This window comes from Simochromis diagramma, unplaced genomic scaffold, assembly GCF_900408965.1.
Source record: "Simochromis diagramma unplaced genomic scaffold, fSimDia1.1 OVJJ01000603.1, whole genome shotgun sequence".
Taxonomy (NCBI): Eukaryota; Metazoa; Chordata; class Actinopteri; order Cichliformes; family Cichlidae; genus Simochromis; species Simochromis diagramma.
The window spans coordinates 11,366,833-11,389,853 of NW_024387414.1; the positions used below are offsets into that span (position 1 = coordinate 11,366,833).

Sequence of the window (23,021 nt, forward strand, 5' to 3'; positions counted from 1 at the left end):
AAATTGGAAACATGACAGTACGCAAAATCCCTTTGGGGTTGGGTCAGGAAGAGCACCTGACGTTAAAAAAATAAATTAAAATAACAATATTTGTTGCTACCTGCTGTGGCGACCCCTTATGCAAATAAAGGAGCAGCTCAAAGTAAGGCAAGGCGAGTTTATTTATATAGCACAATTCAACAGCAAGGTGATTCAAAGTGCTTAGTTTCTACATTACGTTACGCACAATGATAAGTCATTAAAACAATTAAAATTCAAACTGGAAGTAACAGCTCTCACTCCTTTGAGCACCCCATATTAGATTGGCAAAAATGGTGCAAAATTCAGCAAAATCAACATGGTGGACTTCCTGTTGGATCTGGAACGCAAGTAGGTTTTTTTACTGAACTTTACTGAATTTTATTGAAATTTTGTAGGTGGTGCTATGGTTCTATTTACAGATTTCTTTCCTCAAGCATGTGTAGCTCTTCAAAAATGCAATTCATTTTTATAAACAACAAACAGAGCAATTTCATTAGTACCTTCATACCGTTTGTTCCCCCCTAAAAATCACACTCATGTGTGCACAGTAGTGTCTGATCCATACCGCACACAGGTTGGAAAACGCATACTGAAACCAGGCGACATGTCAAAGTCTGTTAGAGAAGAAATCTGCCAACGCAATGTGATGATTATCTCTGGGGTAAAATGTGGGAGATGATTAAAAACAAAAAAAACAAAAACACTACAGTTGCTTGAGAACAAACGCTTGGACTATGACAAATGAGCTGTGGAGAAATACTGCATTAAAATGACAAGGTTTACACACCTTTTAGAAAGAACACAAACATCACTGGCTTCATTTTTTTGTTTTCGCAGCATTTCAACACAGTCTCGCATGTACAATGAATCACACACACACACAGTTTCTCTCAGAGGTTTTAGACACTTTGTACTGCTCTGTAACTATAAATCTCCTTGGGTAAGCAGTGTTTTTAAGAGTCCGCTCCACTGAGGCGTCCATGAGATCTCCTGGCAGACTCAGTGGAGCGCAGCAGAGCCAAGGCTGCAACCTCCAGGGCAGACCAATGCGCACACACACACACACACACACACACACACACACACACACACACACACACACACACACACACACACACACACACACACACACACACACACACACACACACACACACACACACACACACACACACACACACACACACACTAACAGACTTGGAAAAGGGAGCATGAGAAAAAAAGTTAGGATCAACGTTGATTTGACCACAGAAAAAGATGTAATTGTAGGTCTGTGAACAAAATCCTGAAATATTTACTTTCATTTATGGGAAATTTGTAGAAAGCATTTGTTTTTTTAGTTTTTTTGAGGGGGCATATGAGTGAGTAAAGGCCACTTCATCAGCTACAGGAAATACAGTGACTGAGTTGTCTCAGAGTTCAGAAGACATCCACATTGTCATCGCAGTCTCCTAACAGTGGCCAGGGGGGATCAGCAGTTTCATATCGGCCCATTCTTCATGCTGCTGGCAGCTGTGGCGTCCTTTTGGGTTGGGAAGCAGCTTAAAGTGCAGATATCACGGGGGATTTCCTCTGCTTTCTCCTTTTCTGTCACCTCACTACATGACTCTGGTTTCATTCAGAACACAATGTGCAGTCCCTGCTCAGATTTTTCCAGCTCCAAGTGTGGACGTGACACAGATGCTCGGGCTTGGGCTTAGCACTGAACGGTACAAACACATACCACAGAATGTAGTTTCTAAGTTACTTAAGCTGAATATAATCTAAATAAAGAATCAGACTCTAAAATATAACTTATGATTGGTATGCATGCCCTGTTAGAAATTACTTTGTTTTCATTAGGTATATATTCACATTTAAATGGCAGCAATTACACAACTTTAGGAGCCAAAAATGATCACGCTGGTTTAAGATACCTCAGTTTTCCATTAAAATCACATTCTCACATCTCTGCCTTTATTGACACTTTTGCACTTTGCACATGTTCAAATGCTCATTAATGCAAATATCCAAGCAGCCAATCACATGGCAGCATCTCAATGCATTTAAGCTCAAAGTTCAAAATATTAAGAACCATTTATTTATCCCAATTAATGGATGATCAAATTGTTTGTTTTGAATGTCACCGAAGTGTCAGACTGCCACACTTTGTAAAAGCAGTAACTTAGTTTTGGCAATTCTGACATTTTTAAACCATTTTTCTTGTTTCTTGCTTTTCCCCACCACTATTTGATATTAACCGCTCATGTTTTTAATTTAAAGCTTCAATTAGCTCAACGAAAGATCAACTCCCTTATGTTTCACCTGGGTGGAAAATAGTTTCTATTGCTTGCCTCGCCATGGGGCGATTGTGGCTCAAGAGTTGGGAGTTCGCATTGTAATCGGAAGGTTGCCGGTTCGAGCCCCGGCTTGGACAGTCTCGGTCGTTGTGTCCTTGGGCAAGACACTTCACCCGTTGCCTACTGATGGTGGTCAGAGGGCCCGGTGGCGCCAGTGTCCGGCAGCCTCGCCTCTGTCAGTGCGCCCCAGGGTGGCTGTGGCTACAATGTAGCTTGCCATCACCAGTGTGTGAATGGGTGGATGACTGGATATGTCACACCACTTTGGGGTCCTTAGGGACTAGTAAAGCGCTATATAAATACAGGCCATTTACCACTTGGGTGGAAAATAGTTTCTATTGCTTGCCTCCTCTATATACAGAGATACAAATGTTGAGTGCATTTTGGATAAATTAGCAAGTATAATATGGTCTCATGTGAAGAGCTGAAGGTGAGGAATTGATGATGAAATATTGTTTATATATCAGTTTTTAAAAATCAAAAGTCTCTACATATCTAGAATAAAGACATCATATGCTATGTTTTACGTGTGTGCCACTTTAAAGAAACAACAAGAGCCTCATAGGCTATTAAACTGAACAAAACTAATACTGTTATAGGGAATTCTGATCTACTCTCATTCAGCTGTGTGGCCCATTACCTCTGTGTATTTGCCTTTAAGTCACCTCAGATGTTTTGCAAGTGTGCAACAAAGAACAGACGTTGGGTCTCTTTTCTTATCAGCCTGCTGCACATGTCTCTACTTGCAGGCTTTCATCACAGGAATTTATACAACCTATATTTAGCTTAACTCGGATGGGACAGAGCAGTTTACATGTAGCTACACAGGTGGATCTCAGTTCCTGAAAAAGTTGTGTTTTTAATTCAGCCTTTGCTAAACTGTGTAATGTTTTTCTGAGATAGTCCTGCAAGTTAACACTGGATGTCTCATTGTTTATAAGAAAATGGAATACAAAAACATGTTGATTACACAGGGGAGAAGACCAAAAGCATTCCCCCCCCCACCATAAGACATTTCTGTTAATGATTCATAAGGCGATGCCTGCATTTTCTTCAAAGCAAAAAAACAAAACAGAACAGAACAGCAATAAAGTTTAAAGTCTTGCAAGTTAAACAACCACATTAGGCACACAAATAAAAATGCTGATTTACATACAGATGTCACTGCAATCACTAACGCTTAGTGCATCTCTGTCAGTCCAAATCATTTTACACCTACAGCTTATTTCACGCAACAACCACTTAAGCTGCAAAACCAGAGAAGCAGCCATTAAATAAGAGCTCATGTTTCATCTGAAAAAGCAGAGAAACAGTCTGAGACAAGCAAGGGAAAAAAAATCTATTAGTTGATCGAATAGAAAAGCACTCATAAACTGTTTTGAGAAATATAATTATTATATTTACATCTAAAAGTAAAAGCACAATTACAAAAAAGTAACTGAACAAACACACTGTGCTGCCCAGTAAGACTCAGAGTAAGACTCAGAGCACACCAGATTATTATAGTGTATTACAGTGTGTTGGGGACCATGACCTGTCTCATCATGATCCACTCATGTATATTGTTTATTTCTTCTTTTGTCACTCATATATTGTGTGTTTTACATTGCTGTGCTTGAGAGACACCGTCGACCAGAACCAAAATCCTACTATGTGTTTGCACATATATTTGACCAATAAATGCGATTCTGATTCTCTGCATCACCTCCTGCAACTCTCGTTAGAGACTTCTGGATAACATCTGGATGTGGATAGCATCTATTCTATCTATTACACACGATAGCTAAACATTAGTCAAACAAATACAAACATTAGTAATTCTGATACTGTAAATCTGATATCTGTACTTTTTTGTCACTCTTAACATGAAAAAGTAAAATTGTATTATTGGTATTAAAGTCTTAAATTAAACCTTCAGAGGTACTCTGTTAGCATGCTAACAAGCTTAACTAAACTTAAGAACACAGAAAATATATTAATATATTAATATTAGCACACGTAACAGGGAATTTATACTTGTGTTAAATGTATGACTTTGGTAATTCGTAACCAAAAACACCCCAGAAACACTACAACATAACTTATGCCGTAACCTGATGTGCCCGTCCCTGGAAATGTAACTACACATAGGGTTAACGCAGCTCAGAGCTGTTTTGATTGGCCTGTTCAGTACTGTCTAATACTCTTGTGCAGCTACTTTTTCACTGCAGGTTTTGGATTTAATCAGTGACAAAATAATCATCATAGCTTCAATATAATAACTCACTGCTGTCAGCAAATTTCTAGAGGGAGATGCAAAAACTTTCAGAATGGATGTGAGATAATGTACGAAGGAGTCGAAAACCCAGAGGGACAAATGATTGCCTGAATATTCTTTGAACATTTAAAATGCTAACCACAACAAAGAGAAGCATTCAAAGATGGAAAAAGTCCCCACGTTTTAATTGTATGTGGGTGGCACCACATATGAAACATCGGGACATTGCCAGAAGATAATTAACATATAAAACACCACGTAAAAGCATCAAAGCTGGTAATAGCGTTGGCCATTCATGAAAGTTAGGTTGAAGCCTCAACAACGATTCAGCGCATAAGTCTAAGTTAGTCATAAGCCCGTACATTACTGAGCTGCTAGTGTTGACTGAAGAAGACAAGGAAGAATCAATAAGGGAAAAAAAGAAATCAACATCCCACAAAGAGGAAAGGGTTTAAAGTCTGCCTCCAATGGGCTACTGACTGGGGAAAAAAATGGATCTCCCTGTTGAAGCTCAGTCTGGGGGGAGTTCTTTTTTTCTCCTCGTCTTTTCTCATGTTGTGCATTTTCCATTGTTGTTCAGTTCCGGGTCGCTGCTCGTGCGGCTGACCGGCCAGCTACCTAGCCTGACCAGTCTCCCCAATGTGATGTTTGTGTATTGTATGTACGGTTGGCAAGGTCAGTCTCTTATTTGCCCCTTGGGGATACATAAAGTCTTCTGAATCTGAGCTTTTACTTGGCAAATAAATAAATGCATTTATTTTTGCTTACATGTTGTGTTATCATGAGACACGTTTACATCTCTAAACATTGGTCCCACCCATGAGCTTCAGCTTAACAGCAAACCATTATGTCATAGATCCTACAGTTGTAGAGTCAAAGCCCCCAACTCAAGGAAACCTCTGATCAACAGTCCTTCAGACAGGGCATCACACAGCAGATCTCTGTCAGCTTAGAGACCAATGTAACCTTGGATTCACCAAGAAAACAAGGCGCAAACATCGTTCTGCTAATTGTGTTAGTTCATGATACATTTTGTTTGATCGTAATTTAATCACCTGACTCTTAAAAGCCCATATATGCAAATGACATAATGAAATAATGAAGTATTTAAAAGTCATAAAGTTAAAGTACCACTCTGTGAATACATAGACAGCCCTCACTGCAGGAGGGGAGACCAGATCACCTCCTCGCTAATTAGCACACAAAACCCCTGAACGACCGATTTAAGCTACTTTCTTGACCTGTGGAGAACATTCTCCAACCCACTGTGATCTGCATATTCAACCTGAAACTCAACCACCTTAGAATCACCTAATATGCATGTCTTTGGACTTTGGGAGGAAGTTGGAGCACCTGGAGAGAACATGCAAACTGCACACAGAAAGCCCCAAAGTGGATTCAAGCCCAGGGCCCTCTCGCTGCGAAGTGACAGTCCTAACCACCCAGAACTAAATTTGTAGTTTTGCTATTTCAATATATTTTATCAACAGAAAACATTTTCTGTCTTATTGCATAATAAAAACTCAAAATAAACACAGAAACATGGTGCTCATGTGAGTTAGACGGTGATGAGTCGCGCTGCTTGATTTGAATATGACTTCCAATGTAATCTGACTTTCACGTGAAGCCTGATAAGCATTCATGGGTGATATGTGACAGCAGGAAGGTGACTAAGCACCGCACTTCACAGGACAGAAGAAATTATACTGGTGGGATTTTTAAAAAAAAAAACAACTAAAAATCTGCACATTAACTTTTCTTTTTTTAGCAGCATATGTTTTTGTCAGCTTACAGCTGAGTTCACACATCAAACTTTGCAAATGTAAGGCACTTCTAGGTGAAAATTAGAAGGCTGTAATTGCCAAGAGCATCCACTTTTGATACAAGGCTGCCACTTCTTCAGTCAGGAGTTCATTACAGGATGTTTTCACAGTAACTTTCAATAATTTATGGACTGTTGTGCTGCGTGCCGTCACAAGACTACAGCTGTCACAGATGCCCCGTCACGCAGTGCACGTAGGAGCAGTAGCTGGCCGCTCCACAGGCAGACATCTAGATCCCCACCGTCCAAACTACAACAATCACTCTTGTTCCCAGCCACTGGGGCCCATGCCAAAGCCAAGCGTATTCTCTTGGGAGACAAACACTGCAAATCAAACCCAGAGAGGCGCTCGAACAAAAGGACTGGGCACTTTAAGAGTCCAACTGACCATGAATAATGAAATATTTATCGTCTTCCTCTGAAGTGAAATATTCAAAGAATCTGTGGGGTTGCTTCTGATCTTTGTGCTTTTTAAATGAGGCAAAAAGAAAACCAGATTAACCAAACAGGGCGCAAGTAATCAGGACGGTTAGGTATTCTACAAATATTAACAAAGGTCTCCTCTTAAGAAATTGTTGTAATAAAAATTGCTTTGAAAGAGACTTCTGACCTCAGTAATGCTCGGTGACCCCAGAGGCCACAAGGCAAAGAGGAAAAGCAAGCGGAGCCTGAATCTGACAAATGTTTCTGTTATCCCAAATCGAGAGATAACAGAACTCATCATTCTTTTTTATTGTAAGTTAGACAGTTGGGCAGCCTTGTTCCAGTTTCTGCCTTTTCACTAATTCCCCCACCATCAAATATTATGCCTCTCCTAAATCGGGTCTGTGGTACAAAGTCCAAATGTCAGTCTGTGTCTCATCATTGTCATAGGTTTCACCATTCGTTTCCTTTGAGCTTTTCCGTTTCATCCGTGTTCTTCAACTGTTAACGATTTGAAATGTGATCAGGTTAAAATGGTCGTAAAAGTTGCCATTTTCCCAACTAAAATGTGCAAGCTCATAGGAAAGAGACATCAGTCAATCAAATCTAAATCTGCCTAATTAAATAAAGACACCTGTGTGATCACACCAGCCCATCAAATAAGAAACCCAACGCTGCCACGCAGTGATAAATGAGCACCGAGTTTAACTGCAGTGTTCACTTTAATGTAATTTTCCGGATCTCAGTTTCTGCACCAAGAGTAGGTCACTCCCTTTATTGCACACAAATACATTCCCTCAGGCCTCCAACAGTTTTAATCATGATCTTTCCATATTTATCATGTTACATATTAGGCTGAATAAATGAGCAGACATTTAAACTTTCACCCCCTTGGACTGTGTAAGGGAACGCAGCAGCAGTTTAAGGCTTGGGAAATCTATACTTGGATTTCTCTCGGTTTCTTGAATGTTGAGCTGAATGCCACATCTGTGCAAACAAACGAAAAAAAATAAATAAATAGAAGTACATATTTTATGTTTACACAAAATTTTGCATTTGTACACCTACATACAAGCTGCAATTTGTTGCTGAAGAGTATTGTGCTACTCACTATCCCATTATAATCTATAATGCAACTTCATGTACAGATGGTCAAATCCTGGCAAGAATTAAATTTGTTTAATGAGTTTTAGGACAAAATACTGTCAGATAATGAGACAGCAGTTGTATTTTCAGGTTCATGTGACGGGAAACAAACAAGGAGAATAAAGAGAGACATCTTGCACGTAGCACACAGCAGGAAATAATCCACTTCAAAAGCATTCAAGCTACATGCTTCGTGTGGTTTAGGCCACAGGCAGTATAAAAGATGTACGTGGCCACCGTGATGGCACTCACTGGTTTTGTACTACAGATTTTCAAGTCTCCGTTATTTTAAACGAAGCGTGGAGTGCAAACACCAACATCGGCAGGCTTGGTTAAAAAACCGCATTCGCAAACTGCAGCACAATCCAGTGAGCACAACAGTCCAACAGCTGGGTGTAACATACAGATAGATATCTGCTAATTACTGCGGAAAACAAGACTGAAAATAACCCCCCCCACTACAATTTAATTCACCAAAACTGAAGCGCAAAGCTTTTGCCTGGTCTCTACTATAAAACAAGTCATTAGTCATAAAATCCATTAAACCCCCCTATAGAGTAATCTATAGAGGCTAAAGCTTTTCCTTAAACTTGGATGTAAACATGCCTTTTAACGCTGTACAGTCGGGCTTTTTCAGTCTGTGGGGTTCGACTCACTTTTGAAGCCAGACCTGCCACATAGCAGCAAGTTGACATAGCAGGTGAACTACGGTGGTGTTGTGACGCAGTTCTGATTTATTTTAAATTAAATGTTGTCAACCCAACCCTACATACTCCAAGAGCCCTTTACCTCAGAAAGTATTCATAGTAGGATGGCTGCAGTCACCCGTGCTATCCTTACACGCGTTTCACTGGACATTAAAGGGTGGGAGGGAACTGGCAGGTTAAGGTCTATTTATTCATCTAATCAGACTTTTGCATTGTTGCATACAGATGATGAGTAATGTCTAGAAAAGTTCACGGCTTCAGTGCATGTGTAACTATAGTCTAAGCACATCATAATGACTGGGTTAGGTGCGACTGACAGACTGTTTCACCAATGACGGGCACGTGAGCGGGATTTATGGCTCCGTGCGCTGTCTGGCTCGGTCCAGTTTACAGATTCAGACTTGCTTGATCACTAAAGCATCCATGCAATCTTTTTTTGTTTAATTCTTAAAAAAAACCCTAACAATAACTCTTACCCACCATAGTTAGGTATACAACGAGCTACACCCTAATTTTCTTCAAAATGAGTTATCCTTCGAGGTTGATCCCACCTAACGCAGTAAATACACTGTACTTCAGCTGAAGGCAAACAATAGTTTATGAGTAAGTACCCCTGCCTCCACAATGCCAGCTTTTTATTTTTCCCCACACAGTCTGTTTCTGAGTTTTAGACCACAGCTGAGAGATAACGCTGCCATAAATTGCATGACTTGGAAGCTCAGAAGTGTGTGGGCAGATCTTTGAAAAGTGGCTGTCTTTACATACTGCTCCAAGAGCAGTATGAGTGCAAATGTACATCCTCACAAGTCCGCATTTGCAAGATTTCAAACCTCAAAAACAAGCTGATGCACCAGGGACACTGACAATGTTTGCAGACATTGGACAGCTTCTTTCCAGCATATCTAAACATTGAATCTTAGTTTGTAAAGCTTGCACAATCTTGCAAAACCTCCATTTTAATTAGACAGAGTTTCAAAACTGAACAACTTTCATCCCAGACAAAGCCACTCACTTGCACACACAAGATTTTTAATTTCTACCTGAAAAATAGTCCCCATGCAACCCACAGCTGTTCCTGAAGGAAAAGAATCAGCTGCTGGGTTTTTGACACAGTAAAAGTTGAGTCTGTCAGCCTCTGTGGTGACTGTATCTTAATGAGCCACAGTTCACTCTCTACTGTCATAAATGTCTCCACACGTTGAAGGTGCAGGACGGGAAAGGCTCATTTTCCTGGCTTTATCAAACTATAAAGTCGATTGAACAAAAACTGTGAGAGACTGCTGTCGGTGCACAGGGCTTATGTTTCCTGCTAGCTTTTGGTTGAATGTGGGGTCTGGGTGTAGATCTCATGCAGGCTATTGTTTCCACATCCTCTGCAGCCTGAGTAATGGCCTTCTGAAAACAGGCCGTCTTTTGTCCTGGCCTCCCCGGCTCCAGAGTGAGATGCCATGGCACTGCTTCCCTTTCTGGTTGATAGGAGGAGGAGAAGGTGGAGGAGGGAGTGAAACCTGTCGCCACCACCACTGTCTGTTATCAGCAGGAGGCAAGTCACTCTGAACTGGCTGCTAATGCAAACTGTGCATGTGTGTGTCTGTGCTAATCCAGCATGAGCACAGAGGCTCAGCTCCAGCTCGTCTCACCGGGGCGTAATCAGCATTACTGCCACTCATAAGAGTGAAGGGGGAGAAAGGCCAAAGTGTAGCTATCAGCCAAACATCTCCACCACTGGTTTAAAGACAGACACACACACACACACACACACACACACACACACACGCTCAGCCAGCCAACCACCACCCTCATCCTCACCACACTTCAGTAAACACTACTTCTCATCATCTCATCGCAAACAAAAGGGCCGAATCGTTCCCAGGGCCACAAGTTGACACATGCCATTTAAGACAAGTCCCCTCCACAATGGAGGACAGAGATACAAAACACAATGTGTGTCTGTGTTTCAGGCTGCTTGGAGGAGAGGGGGCAGGGGGTGGCAGAGCCGAAGAGGAGAAACATACAAAGAGAGAAACCAGTGATTTTGAGTGTTTTTATGCAGGCGTGCGTTTATGATCCCACAGTCAATCAGTCAATGCTTGGAGCTATACTGTGTCTTCTCTCTTGCTGAGTTCCACATGCCGACACTGCGTGATTAATGTGGCTGCCATGAGTGGGAGACAGTGCATGTAATCAAGCCCCAGCCTGTAATCACCCTCCATTCCTTTTCATTTGCAGTTTCACAGAGGGGCAGAGCTGCTGCCAGACCTACAAGCTCCAGCACTGGGGCGGAAGAGGCCGATATGAAGGAAAAGGAGGAAGTGGTGCTGCGCCACAAGAATCCCTCGAGGTTTCTCCCCCCTCTAACGCCAAGAACGATACATCTCTGGCAGGTGCCCGAGGGCCAGACTGCCAACTTCAACAAATTGTGGGTCACTGTTCCTGACAAAATGTCACTCCTTCCACCCTCCAAACTAAGCAGGATCCTCCCCTGAAGGGTATGTTACCCAACGTACCATGATGCACGTGTGCAGGGGCGGGGGGAGACAAGTGGCCCTTTACACCTCATTAACTTGTGTGTGAAGTTTTCACATAAGGGAATTAGACAGGAAACGGGATAAGCGAACCAAAATGTGCTCTGTATCTCCGAGCTGCTTGATTGGACAGAGGACGCTTTTCCAGAGCTAATGAATCTCAGAGGAACGCCCGCATTTTTTATTAAAATAAAACAAAACAAAAAAAACCTCACCAACACATAAATAATCTGGTCAGCACATAAGAATATTCACAAGAAAGAGCACTGATTTTTCCCCCCCTCAGAAGACAGCATTTTCTAAACATGCTGAAGGAGGTGTGCAGTCATTTTTCTTGAGAGGCCTGGTATTTTGTTGTTGTGGGTGTTTAGATTTCATATGCATTTTGTATATCTTGTATTTTATGTTCTATTTGTTGCATTTAAAAAAATATGCTTTAAGTTGGCATGGGTGCTAGCTTGGACAGACGATGTACTACAAAGCAAGCTCAAGGCAGTCAGGCTTCATTCATCTCAGCTCACTTAACTAAACTTAAAAGCTCAGTCAGATAACTGGTATCACAACGGTGGTAATCGACTTTCTCTGTTAACTCAGACTTTCTGCTTCAGGCTCTGGACATGCTCACATTAAAAGGTGCGCCTGGCACATTATTTGATTCCCCACCCAAGACGACAGCTACACATCGACCTTTGGATTTAAACATTAATATAGTCAGTCAGGTTACTCAGGGTGATCATCCTAATAAATTAGATATCCAAACCACTTTAATATGTCGTGAGATCAAAGGGAAATTTTATTGCTTAAATAGGTATCATTGGTGATAAATAGCCATAAACGTAACTGATCAATTTTCTAATCTAACCTCTGTTAGCTGCTGTTCTTGGAGTTGGAGATTAAAGCAAAGCATGAAAACACTACAAATGTTCTGTATCACCAACTGAAAGTATGTAAATTCCACTGACAATGCAGTATGTGTTGCAGAAACTTTATAGCTGGGCTTCCTTCAGTGGCTTTAGCAAGTCGTAAGTCATACAGGCCAAGAGACAGGCTGGTGACCCCCTGGCAACCTCTGGTTGCTAGGGAAAATGTGTATTCCTGGACTGGTTGGTGAGCTGTTGCTTGGTGTCGCTAGGTGAAACTGCTAACATGTACTTTCAGTTGCTTTAGTCGCCAGCAGGTTGCCTCAGTGTGTTTTCCTGAATAAGTTGGAAGTTCTAAGCTCCCAGATGGAATTTGGATCTGGAATTGGATTTGGAACAACCCAAGATGGTGCCAATGAACGTAAACTGTAGTAAAACTGCAAAATTTTTCATCTTTACTGCAACTATTATGGATTTGTGACGTGCTAAATAAGTTATCCACAGACTTTGTAGCCAATTTCACCTACCAACTCCTCCAAAACCTCCAGCAACCGCTCACCGAATGGTTGAGGAATACTCACGTTTCAATAGAAACCTGTAGTTGCTAGAGGTCATTACCGATTAGTCTACAGACATGTGTGACTGAGGCGTGCAGCTTAAAAGCTTCATGCTATGAACATTTTTCCTTCCCCAGAGAACACAGAACTTTAAACACACTGTAAATAAAAGAATTATGAAAAGTTCCGATTAGGGCTGGACGATATTATACCGCTCACGGTAATACCGGTAGAATGTTGGGCAACGATAAGAAAATAAAATATCGCAATAGAATATGGGTAAAATGCGCATGCGCAGTGCCTTTGTTTTTATGCGCACATGACCGAAAAGCATGGCAGCAACGGAGAATGAGAAGAGGCAAAGCAGATCGTTGAGTGAAACGGATGAACCAGAATTGGTTTGTAAAAATGGTGCAACTTCAGTGGTGTGGAACTGGTTTAGCTTTTGTCTGTCAGATACACAACAAAGCACTATTTTTGCTAGAGCATGCTAGCGGGCCGTCGTTATTACCGTATTTGACGGACTAAGGTGCTCGTAAATCTGGGAGTAATCTGGGTCCAAAACTCTGTCCACTTCAGGTCCCAAAGTCAAACGAACACTGCAGCATCACTAATAGTTAAAAACTGTCTAAATTCTTTCATCTTTAATAAAATGATCAGCATTGCTGCTTTACCAGGTGTAACGATTAAGTTTAACATCCAGGCATCCATGAAAACAGAATTTATTATATTTAACGGAGTTAGAAGTTAGCAGGAAGTTAGCGGAAGTTAGCTCGCTAGTTTCGCTAGTTACCTAAACATGATATAGCATGTTCTGACTGAGAGATTTCTGAAATAATTCAAACGTACAGCTCTGCTATCACTTCCAACATCAATGACTGTCCTCTCCCCCTTCCTCTTCACCCTCTACACCACAGACTTCAGCCACTGCACAGAGACCTGCCATCTTCAGAAGTTTTCTGATGACTCTGCGGTGGTTGGATGCATCAGCAGGGATGATGAGACAGAGTACCGGGCTGTGGTCGACTCCTTTGTCACGTGGTGTGAGCAGAATCATCTGCAGCTCAACGTGGCAAAGACCAAGGAACTGATCGTAGACTTCAGGAAGACCAGGAAACACTTGACCCCTGTTTCAATCCAGGGGGTCAGTGTTGACATTGTGGAGGACTATAAATACCTTGGAGTACACATTGACAATAAACTGAACTGGGCTAAAAACACCACAGCACTTTACAGGAAGGGCCAGAGTCGTCTCTATTTTTTGAGGCGACTGAGGTCCTTCAACATATGCCAGAAAATGCTGAGGATTTTCTATGAGTCTGTTGTGGCCAGTGCGATCCTCTATGATGTTGCATGCTGGGGGAGCAGGCTGAGGGTCGCAGATGCCAACAGACTTAATAAACTAATCCGTAAGGCCAGCAATGTTGTGGGGATGGAGCTGGACTCCCTCAAGGTGGTGTCGGAGAGGCGGATGCTGTCCAAGATAAAGACAATGTTGGATAACACCTCCCACCCACTCCATGACATGCTGGTCAATCACAGGAGCACGTTCAGTGAGAGACTGAGATTACCGAAAAGCACCACTGAACGACACAGGAAATCTTTCCTGCCTGTGGCCATCTCCCTGTACAACGCATCCACTTAACACACTGGTTACTGCTACAACTACACATGTTTCTTTTCCAACTATTTATTTATGAGTGACTTATGTATGTATATATATGTATATATTGTACTATTCTTAGTTAGCGTATTGTCTGTCTTGTCTTAATGTTGGTTTATAATGGAGCACTGTAACAAAAAATAATTTCCCCCAGGGATCAATAAAGTATTCTGATTCTGATTCTGAATGAAGACTGAAAACTAAACAGCAGTGACATTTGTAGGGTTACTAAAGTTGGACTAGGTGGTATATAATGATGTGCTACGTGATCGCCAGCGACACAGCTATGTTAGCATAACATAAACAGTGAAGCTGGAGGATGAATGCTAACTTTTTTCCACTCGATAAAAGTTAACGTGAAGGTTCCTGATGGTTAGGAACAAATGCAATCGCATGGCAGGATGCTGTAAACGGACTAAACTTCAGTCAGGAGAACAACAGAGAGAATCCATCCACAATATGAGGTTAGTCATTAATATACTGCAACAACATGGGAATAGAGCAGCTGTGATAGAATACAGCATTAATGAATCAATGGTACAGAAGTGGAGGAAGCAAGAAGAATGAGTTGAATAAAGTTTGATTTATCTGACTGCTTTGTTTCGCTTAATGTGCCTTGTAATCCTGTGCACCTTATGGTCCAAAAAATACGTATTTGACTTTTTTTTTAATTTGGCACACTGCAGTTTAATGTTGCAAGGCACCTCTTTTTAACTTTAGTGGATATTATACATGGTTATGCTCAGGATATGTCAGCCCATTTCAACTGGAAATGTCTTTTGGTTAAAGTTTCAGCAAGGAATTTGCATTTGCACTGTTAAATTTTTATATAGCTTTAATGCACATAAAAAACAGCTGCTTGTTTAAGTGAAAATAAATAGATGGGTTTTTTGCGCTAGTAAAGTTGTGGAGTTGTATTTTGTCTCGCATCAATTATATAGTCAGTTATATCGTTATCGCAAATTTTCAAATATATATCGTGATAAATATTTTTGGCCATATCGCTCTGCTTTTGTTTCGAATTTAGATTTTAGACACAAGTTAACACAGAGATTGACCCACGTAAAAAGAAAGCGACCTTCATAAATTTATGAAGGTGTCTAACACATTAATTTTGTTTCGTAGTACAACCCCTCTAATCTCCCTTGTAAAATACCCCTCAACTACGTTTCCTGTTTAAATAAAGGCATATCAATAAATATAATGCTTGTTTCTACTGTAGGGAAAAATAGTATAATCAGTGCCTTTTAAAAATATACTTTCTCAACGCTGGCACATACTGATTAAGCAAAAAAAAAAAACAAAAAAAAAAACAAAAAAAAACCACAACCATAATATATATAAATAACACATACAATACAGTACAGTATAGTATAATGTATAAATTTATATGCATAATTTATAAAATGCCTGACAGATTTTCCCATGCTCAGTTGCAGTGGTTTGCAACTTCATCATATCTCAAGATGACTTTTTGGGGAGAACACATACTTTTCAGTGCCTTTGTGGCAACTGTTTAGATAATCCACATACAGTACACAGTAATGGTGTGACAGAAGTACCATCAATGTTTTTTATATTTTGGTCATGGTTAAATAACTAAATGGTTAAGATGAAAGCTGTTTGCTGTGTTACTCCCCACTCCATTAGATCCACAGCAGGGAAGTTTTTATCACGCTGGGCACAAACAAACCCTCGGGGCAGGCCACAACACATCTGGACTGACTGTAACACATTAGTCTGAAAAACCTGATTCATTTTGGGTGATCCAGGCAGGGTGACAACACACCGCCTGCATTCCCCCGCTCATTGTTATTCAAATCAGAGGAGACGGCACACAATCAGAGGGGACTCTCGGGAACTCAGCATAGGCAGGCTAAACACAGGCACAGACACACACTTGTGGAAAAATAAGTGCCAAAATCCTCTCCTTTCATTCACTCCGGCAAAAGAAACAAACAAACACACGGCACACACGCAGATGGACCTTAAGGGATCGACGCTGGTCCTGCCAGGCTAACGACTGCAGCACACCGGGCACAGGGGGGCAGGACAGGAAAGAGGAGGTCAGATATGAATAAATCATGTCTGTAGACCACACAAGGGATAAACAATCACACCAACCCAAATCAAAAACATCCTGCCAACACCCAGGCCAGAGCAAGCAGAAAAAATTATATCACACATACTAACGCGTGCATACATGTGCCATTCACTGCATCACTAAAACACGCTTTAACACAGAAGGTGTGATCTCTCTGCTCAATTACTGGCACACACAGAAAAAGTAGGACTCCAAACTTGTAATAGGACGGGGAAATTAGCAGGTCAGAGTTCATGTCATTAACCTAGCTATTACTTCAGCAAAAGTGTGCCACTGACACACACGCGTATATCCCCACATTTATCAACGTCTGAGCCAGGCAGACAGGGAGAGCTAATGCAAACTGAAGTCATGATGCCTCACGCTGTAATCAAGAGCGTTACAGCTCCTGTAATTACCTCTAAACATTCGTTTCGCTTATAAATCTGTGCCGTATATTTGGGAGGAGTGCCAGATTCTCTCCGATCCCTGAGCCGTCACAGTGACAGAGGCGCAGATGAACTGTCAGGGAAAAAAATAATGTCTCACTCAGATCTCCCGATATGACAGAGTATTCAACACATTCCTTACATTAAAAGGAGCTCAGTTTAACTTTCAGAAAATCACTGTTAATGACAGTCATGGCTGTTAAGTCAACTATAGTCAGCATTTTGTTGCACATCATGTCTGAGTTTATGTCAACAGCAATGAGACACACATAAGTCTCTCCTAAACTGCTTTGTTGTAACTAATGCAGCGACCAGAGACCAGTGCATACCCAAGCATTAGTATAATCAGAGCAAAGCTGATTTGAACAAAACAAAGCTACCAGTGCTGGATGCAGGATAATTAGCAAAGTTATGGATATTTGTGATTTGGATTTTTTTATGAGTAACACATGTGAATTTGCTTGTCTAAGCACTTTGTAAAGTATGTTCTTAAGCTGCTATAAATGTATATTAAAAATAATAACAGTACAATAACAACAATAGTAATATTAATGACAATAGCGAAGACTACAAGTAGTAGTATTACTAATAGTAGTCACCAGTGTGCAAAAGTCTTGAGCCACCCCTCAATTCTGTATATTTTGCTTCTAAGGAGCCAGACTTTCTCACAATTTTTGCTCTTGAGCAATAGTTCTCCAGCTTTTCTTTGTGAAACTGTCTGCTTTTTCACTCATTTTAAGTCCAGTCCTTGTATCTTTTCAGAAGAATATTTTTCATTGTATTATTTTTGGTTTGGTAATCCACTTAACACTGCCCTGTGAATCACGTAACTTATGCACTTAAGGGATGAAAAGTGTCTGCACACAACAGACAACTTAACAAAGAACCAATCCTAAACTTTATCTTTAGGCAGCGTTAATAGCCATTGTTAAGAGTTAGTAGAAACCTTGGCATCTCTCGTCATAATGTGCAGTGTGTCCTTGAAAAATCTGAGGTAACTGCACAAGTAGCAAGAAAAGACTGCGTTGTAGAATAAAGGTGGTCATACCAAATACTGACTCTCAAACTCTGTATTTTGCGTTTATATTTCCATGTACGTTTCCACATGTTTAAATAGATGAAAGCACCTATTTTCAATTTTCTTCACAAAATAAACAGAAATTAGGGGTGGCTTAAGCCTTTTGCACAGTACTCTATCACTACCAACACGCCACCTTGTTGAGCAAAACTTCCATATAAAGTCAGTTGCCATTTCCCTCGTGCATGGAGCACAGAACAAACCCAAATTAATGAAACTCACTTTTCACGCACAACAGCTTCTCTATTAAAAAAAAAAAAAAAAAAAAAAAAAAAAGTAAAAATAAATAAAACAGGGAATCCAACTATCATCTTTGGTTGTATTCTAACTGCAGGCATTTCTCAGCACGCCATCAGCTTCGGATTTGCAGCATTCGTTTTCTAATTTACTGCCATACGTACTCGTATCATTGCCTTGTCTAATGGGAGTTGCAGTCAGTACAGAGCACAACACAAACAACAACAGGAACCGACTGACCGCTTCTTTACCTCCAACTCTTGCAAAGAGGTACCGACATGCGAATCAATCCTCTGTGACAGCTCGAGTCAGGTCAGACACAGGTTAGAAAAATCCTGGACTAGTTACAAAAACGACAGGCACCACACCTTACTGTCAGAAAAGTAAAAGATTTTTTTCACTACTCTTAAACTAACTTAAAAAAAACCCCACACACATACACAAAGTAGAAGCAGCAAACGTTCCACCACTATTCACATTTACAGGTTTTACAGGTTATCCATACCCTGCCCCCCCACACACACACTCCCTCAAAGCTCAGGACCACTCGGCTCATCTTGTCATGACAGGAAAGGGGGGGGGGGGGGGGGGGTCAACTCTTTCCAACCAGCCTGTGCAATTAGCATTGCCTGAAAAGAAACTATTCCCCAAGGACACAGCTGCTCCCGACTTGAGTCAAAACACGCATACTTCAGGCTGCTTACTGCAGATTATGGCTGAATTTCACGAGCCAAAGAAAGCTGCTAATGCACTGCTGTCCTGATGTTTCTGCGCAGCGACACACATGCAACATTGACTTGCATTTTTACAAAGTAGAAACAAGGTGCACAGGGCTAATTTGTATCTTTTAATGCTCCTCATTTGACTCATAATAACTCCTTTCCCCACTGTTGACTCTGGCTCTGTCAGTGTAGTGCGCACTTCTCCCTCCCCTCCTTCTTCTCCCAGCGCTGACCCAACAAAGCCTCTCCACAGCCTGACCCAGTAACCTGCATGCCTCCTATCTGCTGGAGGAGACCAGCTATAAGCTCCCATCTGAGCGCTCCGAGGGTGGCAGCATGGTGGAGAGTGTGAGTCAGAAGGAGACAACAGCTCGGCAGCAGAATTTAAGGAGCAATTTGCTCCTGTTTTAAGAAATGTTGCTGTTTTATTCATTTAAAGAACAACAATGCAGGCTTTTTGAATTTAGTTAACAAATAAATGGGGTTGAAATCCCAGAAGCATAAAAATACAGTTATGTTCACATGTGAAAACAAACAAATAAATATGATCACACTTACCCCTTGGCTCCCTTTGAAACGTATTGATGGCTCACTTGATAAAGACCCCTAATGAGAAAGAAGAAAACGAGGCTATTGTAGTTGCATATAGGCGTCTTCAGAGAATTATGCAATCTGAATTAGTGCAGTAAATATAATTTATCTTACATTTAAACAGATTAAAGCACAAGTTACACAATCAATAAAGCCTGTGTGCTGTTAATGATCTCCACTGGAGCCAATTATGACACAAACTAGGCTACTTGTCAATTAGATAACTATGCAGAGTGCTGCCTCTCTGCTTTACTTTGAAGCAGCACCAGGAAGGTTTCCCAGCAAACAGCTGAGGGGCTCGTCTTTCCTGACAATCACTGGGTTTAGTTCTGGTATGTTACCCAGCCACGAAGCCAAATGATTCAGTCAGAAGTAACTGTACTGGCCGGAGCCACAACCTCAACACACACTAAATTAAAAGCGTGAGCTAAATAAACGAAGAAAAACAATTTAAGAATAATTAGGTAGTGGAAATTTTTAGAAAGAAGATAAAAGAGAAACTTTGACGCATGAATTCACATCCAAACACACAAAAAGAAAACAAACAAACCACAAAGGTACCTTGAGGTTCTGGTACGCCTCCAGCGCTCTGATAGCCGTGTCCGTGAGCTTGACATGGTACAGCGTCCTGTTGGGGCTGTTTTTGTTGTTTTTTCCACAGGAGAGCCCGTACTGGTGCTCCTGCCTGAGAGAAGCCATCGCTGGCTTTTCTCGCTGCTGTGCAATTAAAGCTGCTTTCCTCTCTCGGCTCAGCGCTCTCCCCGCCGCGTCACGCCGAGGGCGGGGCCTCGCTCGGTGACAATAGCGCCGTGAACTGATGGCTCCGAGCGGTGGCGATACACAGGCTGAATGTGCAAAACTAAACGCTTAATAATTAAATAAAAGCTAAGGGAAAATGCGATAATTACCCATTTTACATATGAAGGAAAAAAAATGCATGCATGTAAGCAGTGTTGTCAGACTTTTTTGTTGTTTTATTCTGGTTCGTAAAACTATCACTGCCATTTTTAAAGCGTTCTGAGATAAGATGTATTTAAGACAGATCGATTAAATAAAATAGCAACAAAAATAACAAGACAAAGTAACTCAATTATCTGAAATGTAACAAAAGAAGTGAAACAAAAACAAATAACAGAGCTGGAGAGCTTCTTTTGGCTGCTTTCTTTAGGAGCAGGAGATCATCTGCCTCCATCTCACCCTATCCCCAGCATCCTCATCTCTCACTTCAACCCTCTGGATGGCCTCAAAATTCATTGTCCAATATATCCACCAACACTCCTCTGCAAATGCTGTCTAACTTAGTCTCCAACGCGTTCAGCCTGAGCTGTACCTCTAATGCACTCATTTCTAATCTTGTCCATCCTGGTCACCCCCAGTGAAAACTCTCTAACATCTTCAATCGAGTCACCTCCAGCTCGGCCTCCTTTCTTTTTGTCAGTGTCTCCAATCCACACATAGCAGGTCTCACTACCATCTTTCAATTCTTCCCTTTCAGTTTTCCTGCTATCCTTCTGTCACAAATAACTCCTGACACTTGTTTCCACCCACTCCACCCTTCCTCTTCTTGCTTGCTTCCTGCTCTCTTCTTCACCCCTTGTGCACTGTCTTGCTTTGAAATGTGGACCTCAGGTTCACTACCTCAGCTCCTTGCATCTTCACTGTTACACCTGTCGTCCTCTCATTCACATGCATTCTGGCATCTGCTGACTTCCATTCCTCTTCTCTCCAGAGCTTACCTCCAACTGTCCTCGATCCCTAACCCTAACCCACTATGGATTATAGCGTTGTCTATGAACGTCATAATCCATGGATATTCCTACCTAACTTCATCCATATTGTCCATCACCACAGCTGAATAAAATTCTCAATATAATACATAAATCTAACAAATAAATCCACGTATTGTGGAATGACAGGTGGTCACTACATATCTGTCTTTGTAGCAGCAGAATTGAAAAGTTTTTGTTAGAAGCACTAATGCTTTAGAATGAACTGTGGGTCAAATCTGAGTCCACAACATAAATGTGAGTATGGTTCTGTGGGACACATTAGCTATGCAAGATGGAAGTTTGGCATCAGTCATACAAAAGGAAAAATGTATTTTGTGACTTCGTTTAAACACAAATGGAAACTGCCTTGTTTTTCTGGTCTTTGCACATTTGCGTTCCCTTTTTCTATCACAGTAACTGCTAAAACTGTTATTTCAGCTGCTACTCTGTCTGGTAATCATCACTGGGTTTCAGTGAGGATGCATCTTCAATATATCTCTTTTTGAGCCACACGTTTCCTGTGAGACTCGCAGTGTTGACTTTGCTAAACTTCAGCCAGTAAAAATGTGGGACATTGTCTCAATATGTGGGACGGGGGGGGAGGGTAGGGATAAAAATACTGTGCAGTCCAATATAAAGCGGGAGACCTGGTCACCCTGTCTAAGACATTATGAGAGAGGAACGTGGCAGTTATCCTGAATGAGCTCTAAGAGGAATCTCACAAAAGTAAAGACGGTGGTTAAACGTTTACACTTTTAAAAATCGTATTTATGGAAAAAGTGACCCAACCTTTCCAGTGTTTTTGTCAACTACAGTCTTTATAAATGTGTGTTTCATGTTTCAGTAACCACTGAAATCAAAGTTAAATTAGTTCATGCCTCAGAAAACCTCCAAAAAAGTGCTGCAGTCCTTTCAAGATGGTGGCAGAGCTGGACATCTTGCTTATAGAGCTTTGATCTTTAAACTATGAGGAGCCGAGCAAATCAGTAAGGGAAGTTAAGCTGAATTAAATCTGATTTATCAAAATGGAAAGGAAAAAAACAAGAGTTTAATGACTCTATAATGTTTATTTTTATTTTAGTGAAATTCAGCTTGAATACTTTTTCTGTTGCTAGTGACTGATTAAAAATTGAGTGGCAGTTTTTTTCAGTTAATGAATTTGGTGCAGATTGCTTAATATTCTGGTTTTAAGTGAGACAACTTTACTATTATCTCAACAGCAGCAGCAGGAAGACATTTTTAGTGTAAATACTTTATCTAGAAACAAATAGACCTGCTCCAATAAAAGAAAGTTGAGAATTTTTCACACCTTTTCCAGCCCTACAGAAAAAAGGCAGACATCCCATTTATTTGAATGGAGCCACTGTCATCACAGCAGGGATGCCAATTGAAGGAGCAACACAGGAGCCACAGAGGGTCATCAGTGCAATGCAGCGTCAACCAGTAAGGGCCTGCTTTGGCTGAATCCCCACATGGAAACACATTCCTGGAGCATCACTGTGTGACATGAACACATCCTTGTGATGAAACACAAGTCATCCAACTGGAACAGCATTAAAGGTCATTTGTCCCTTTTCTGCAGGAGTGTTTCCACTTTCAAACAACAGAAAGTCTGCATTAGGGAGTCATAGGGAGTGGGGTTGGAGTAGTTTGGGGGAGAGTGGTGGTAGAAACACACCCACTTTTCTACTAAACAACTGCAATCCACTTACTTTCACTTGGTCTTTCGCTTTTTCACCAAATATGCAGTCAAAGTGAAAGCTGAGGCAGCAA

General features: G+C 41.1%; 1 protein-coding gene across 1 annotated transcript in view; it reads right to left on the reverse strand.

The window, feature by feature from the left end:
• Positions 1 to 20,217, reverse strand: part of LOC120721084 (RNA polymerase II elongation factor ELL-like) — a 35,965-nt gene extending 15,748 nt beyond the window's left edge. Inside the window, exons 1-2 of the mRNA XM_040011140.1 lie at positions 20,041 to 20,217; positions 19,447 to 19,494 (exon numbers count right to left, since the gene is read on the reverse strand). Coding sequence (XP_039867074.1) covers positions 19,447 to 19,494; positions 20,041 to 20,178 — 186 coding nt within the window. The 5' untranslated portion in view covers positions 20,179 to 20,217. The remainder of the gene's footprint in view (positions 1 to 19,446; positions 19,495 to 20,040) is intronic.
• Positions 20,218 to 23,021: the final 2,804 nt, after the last annotated feature.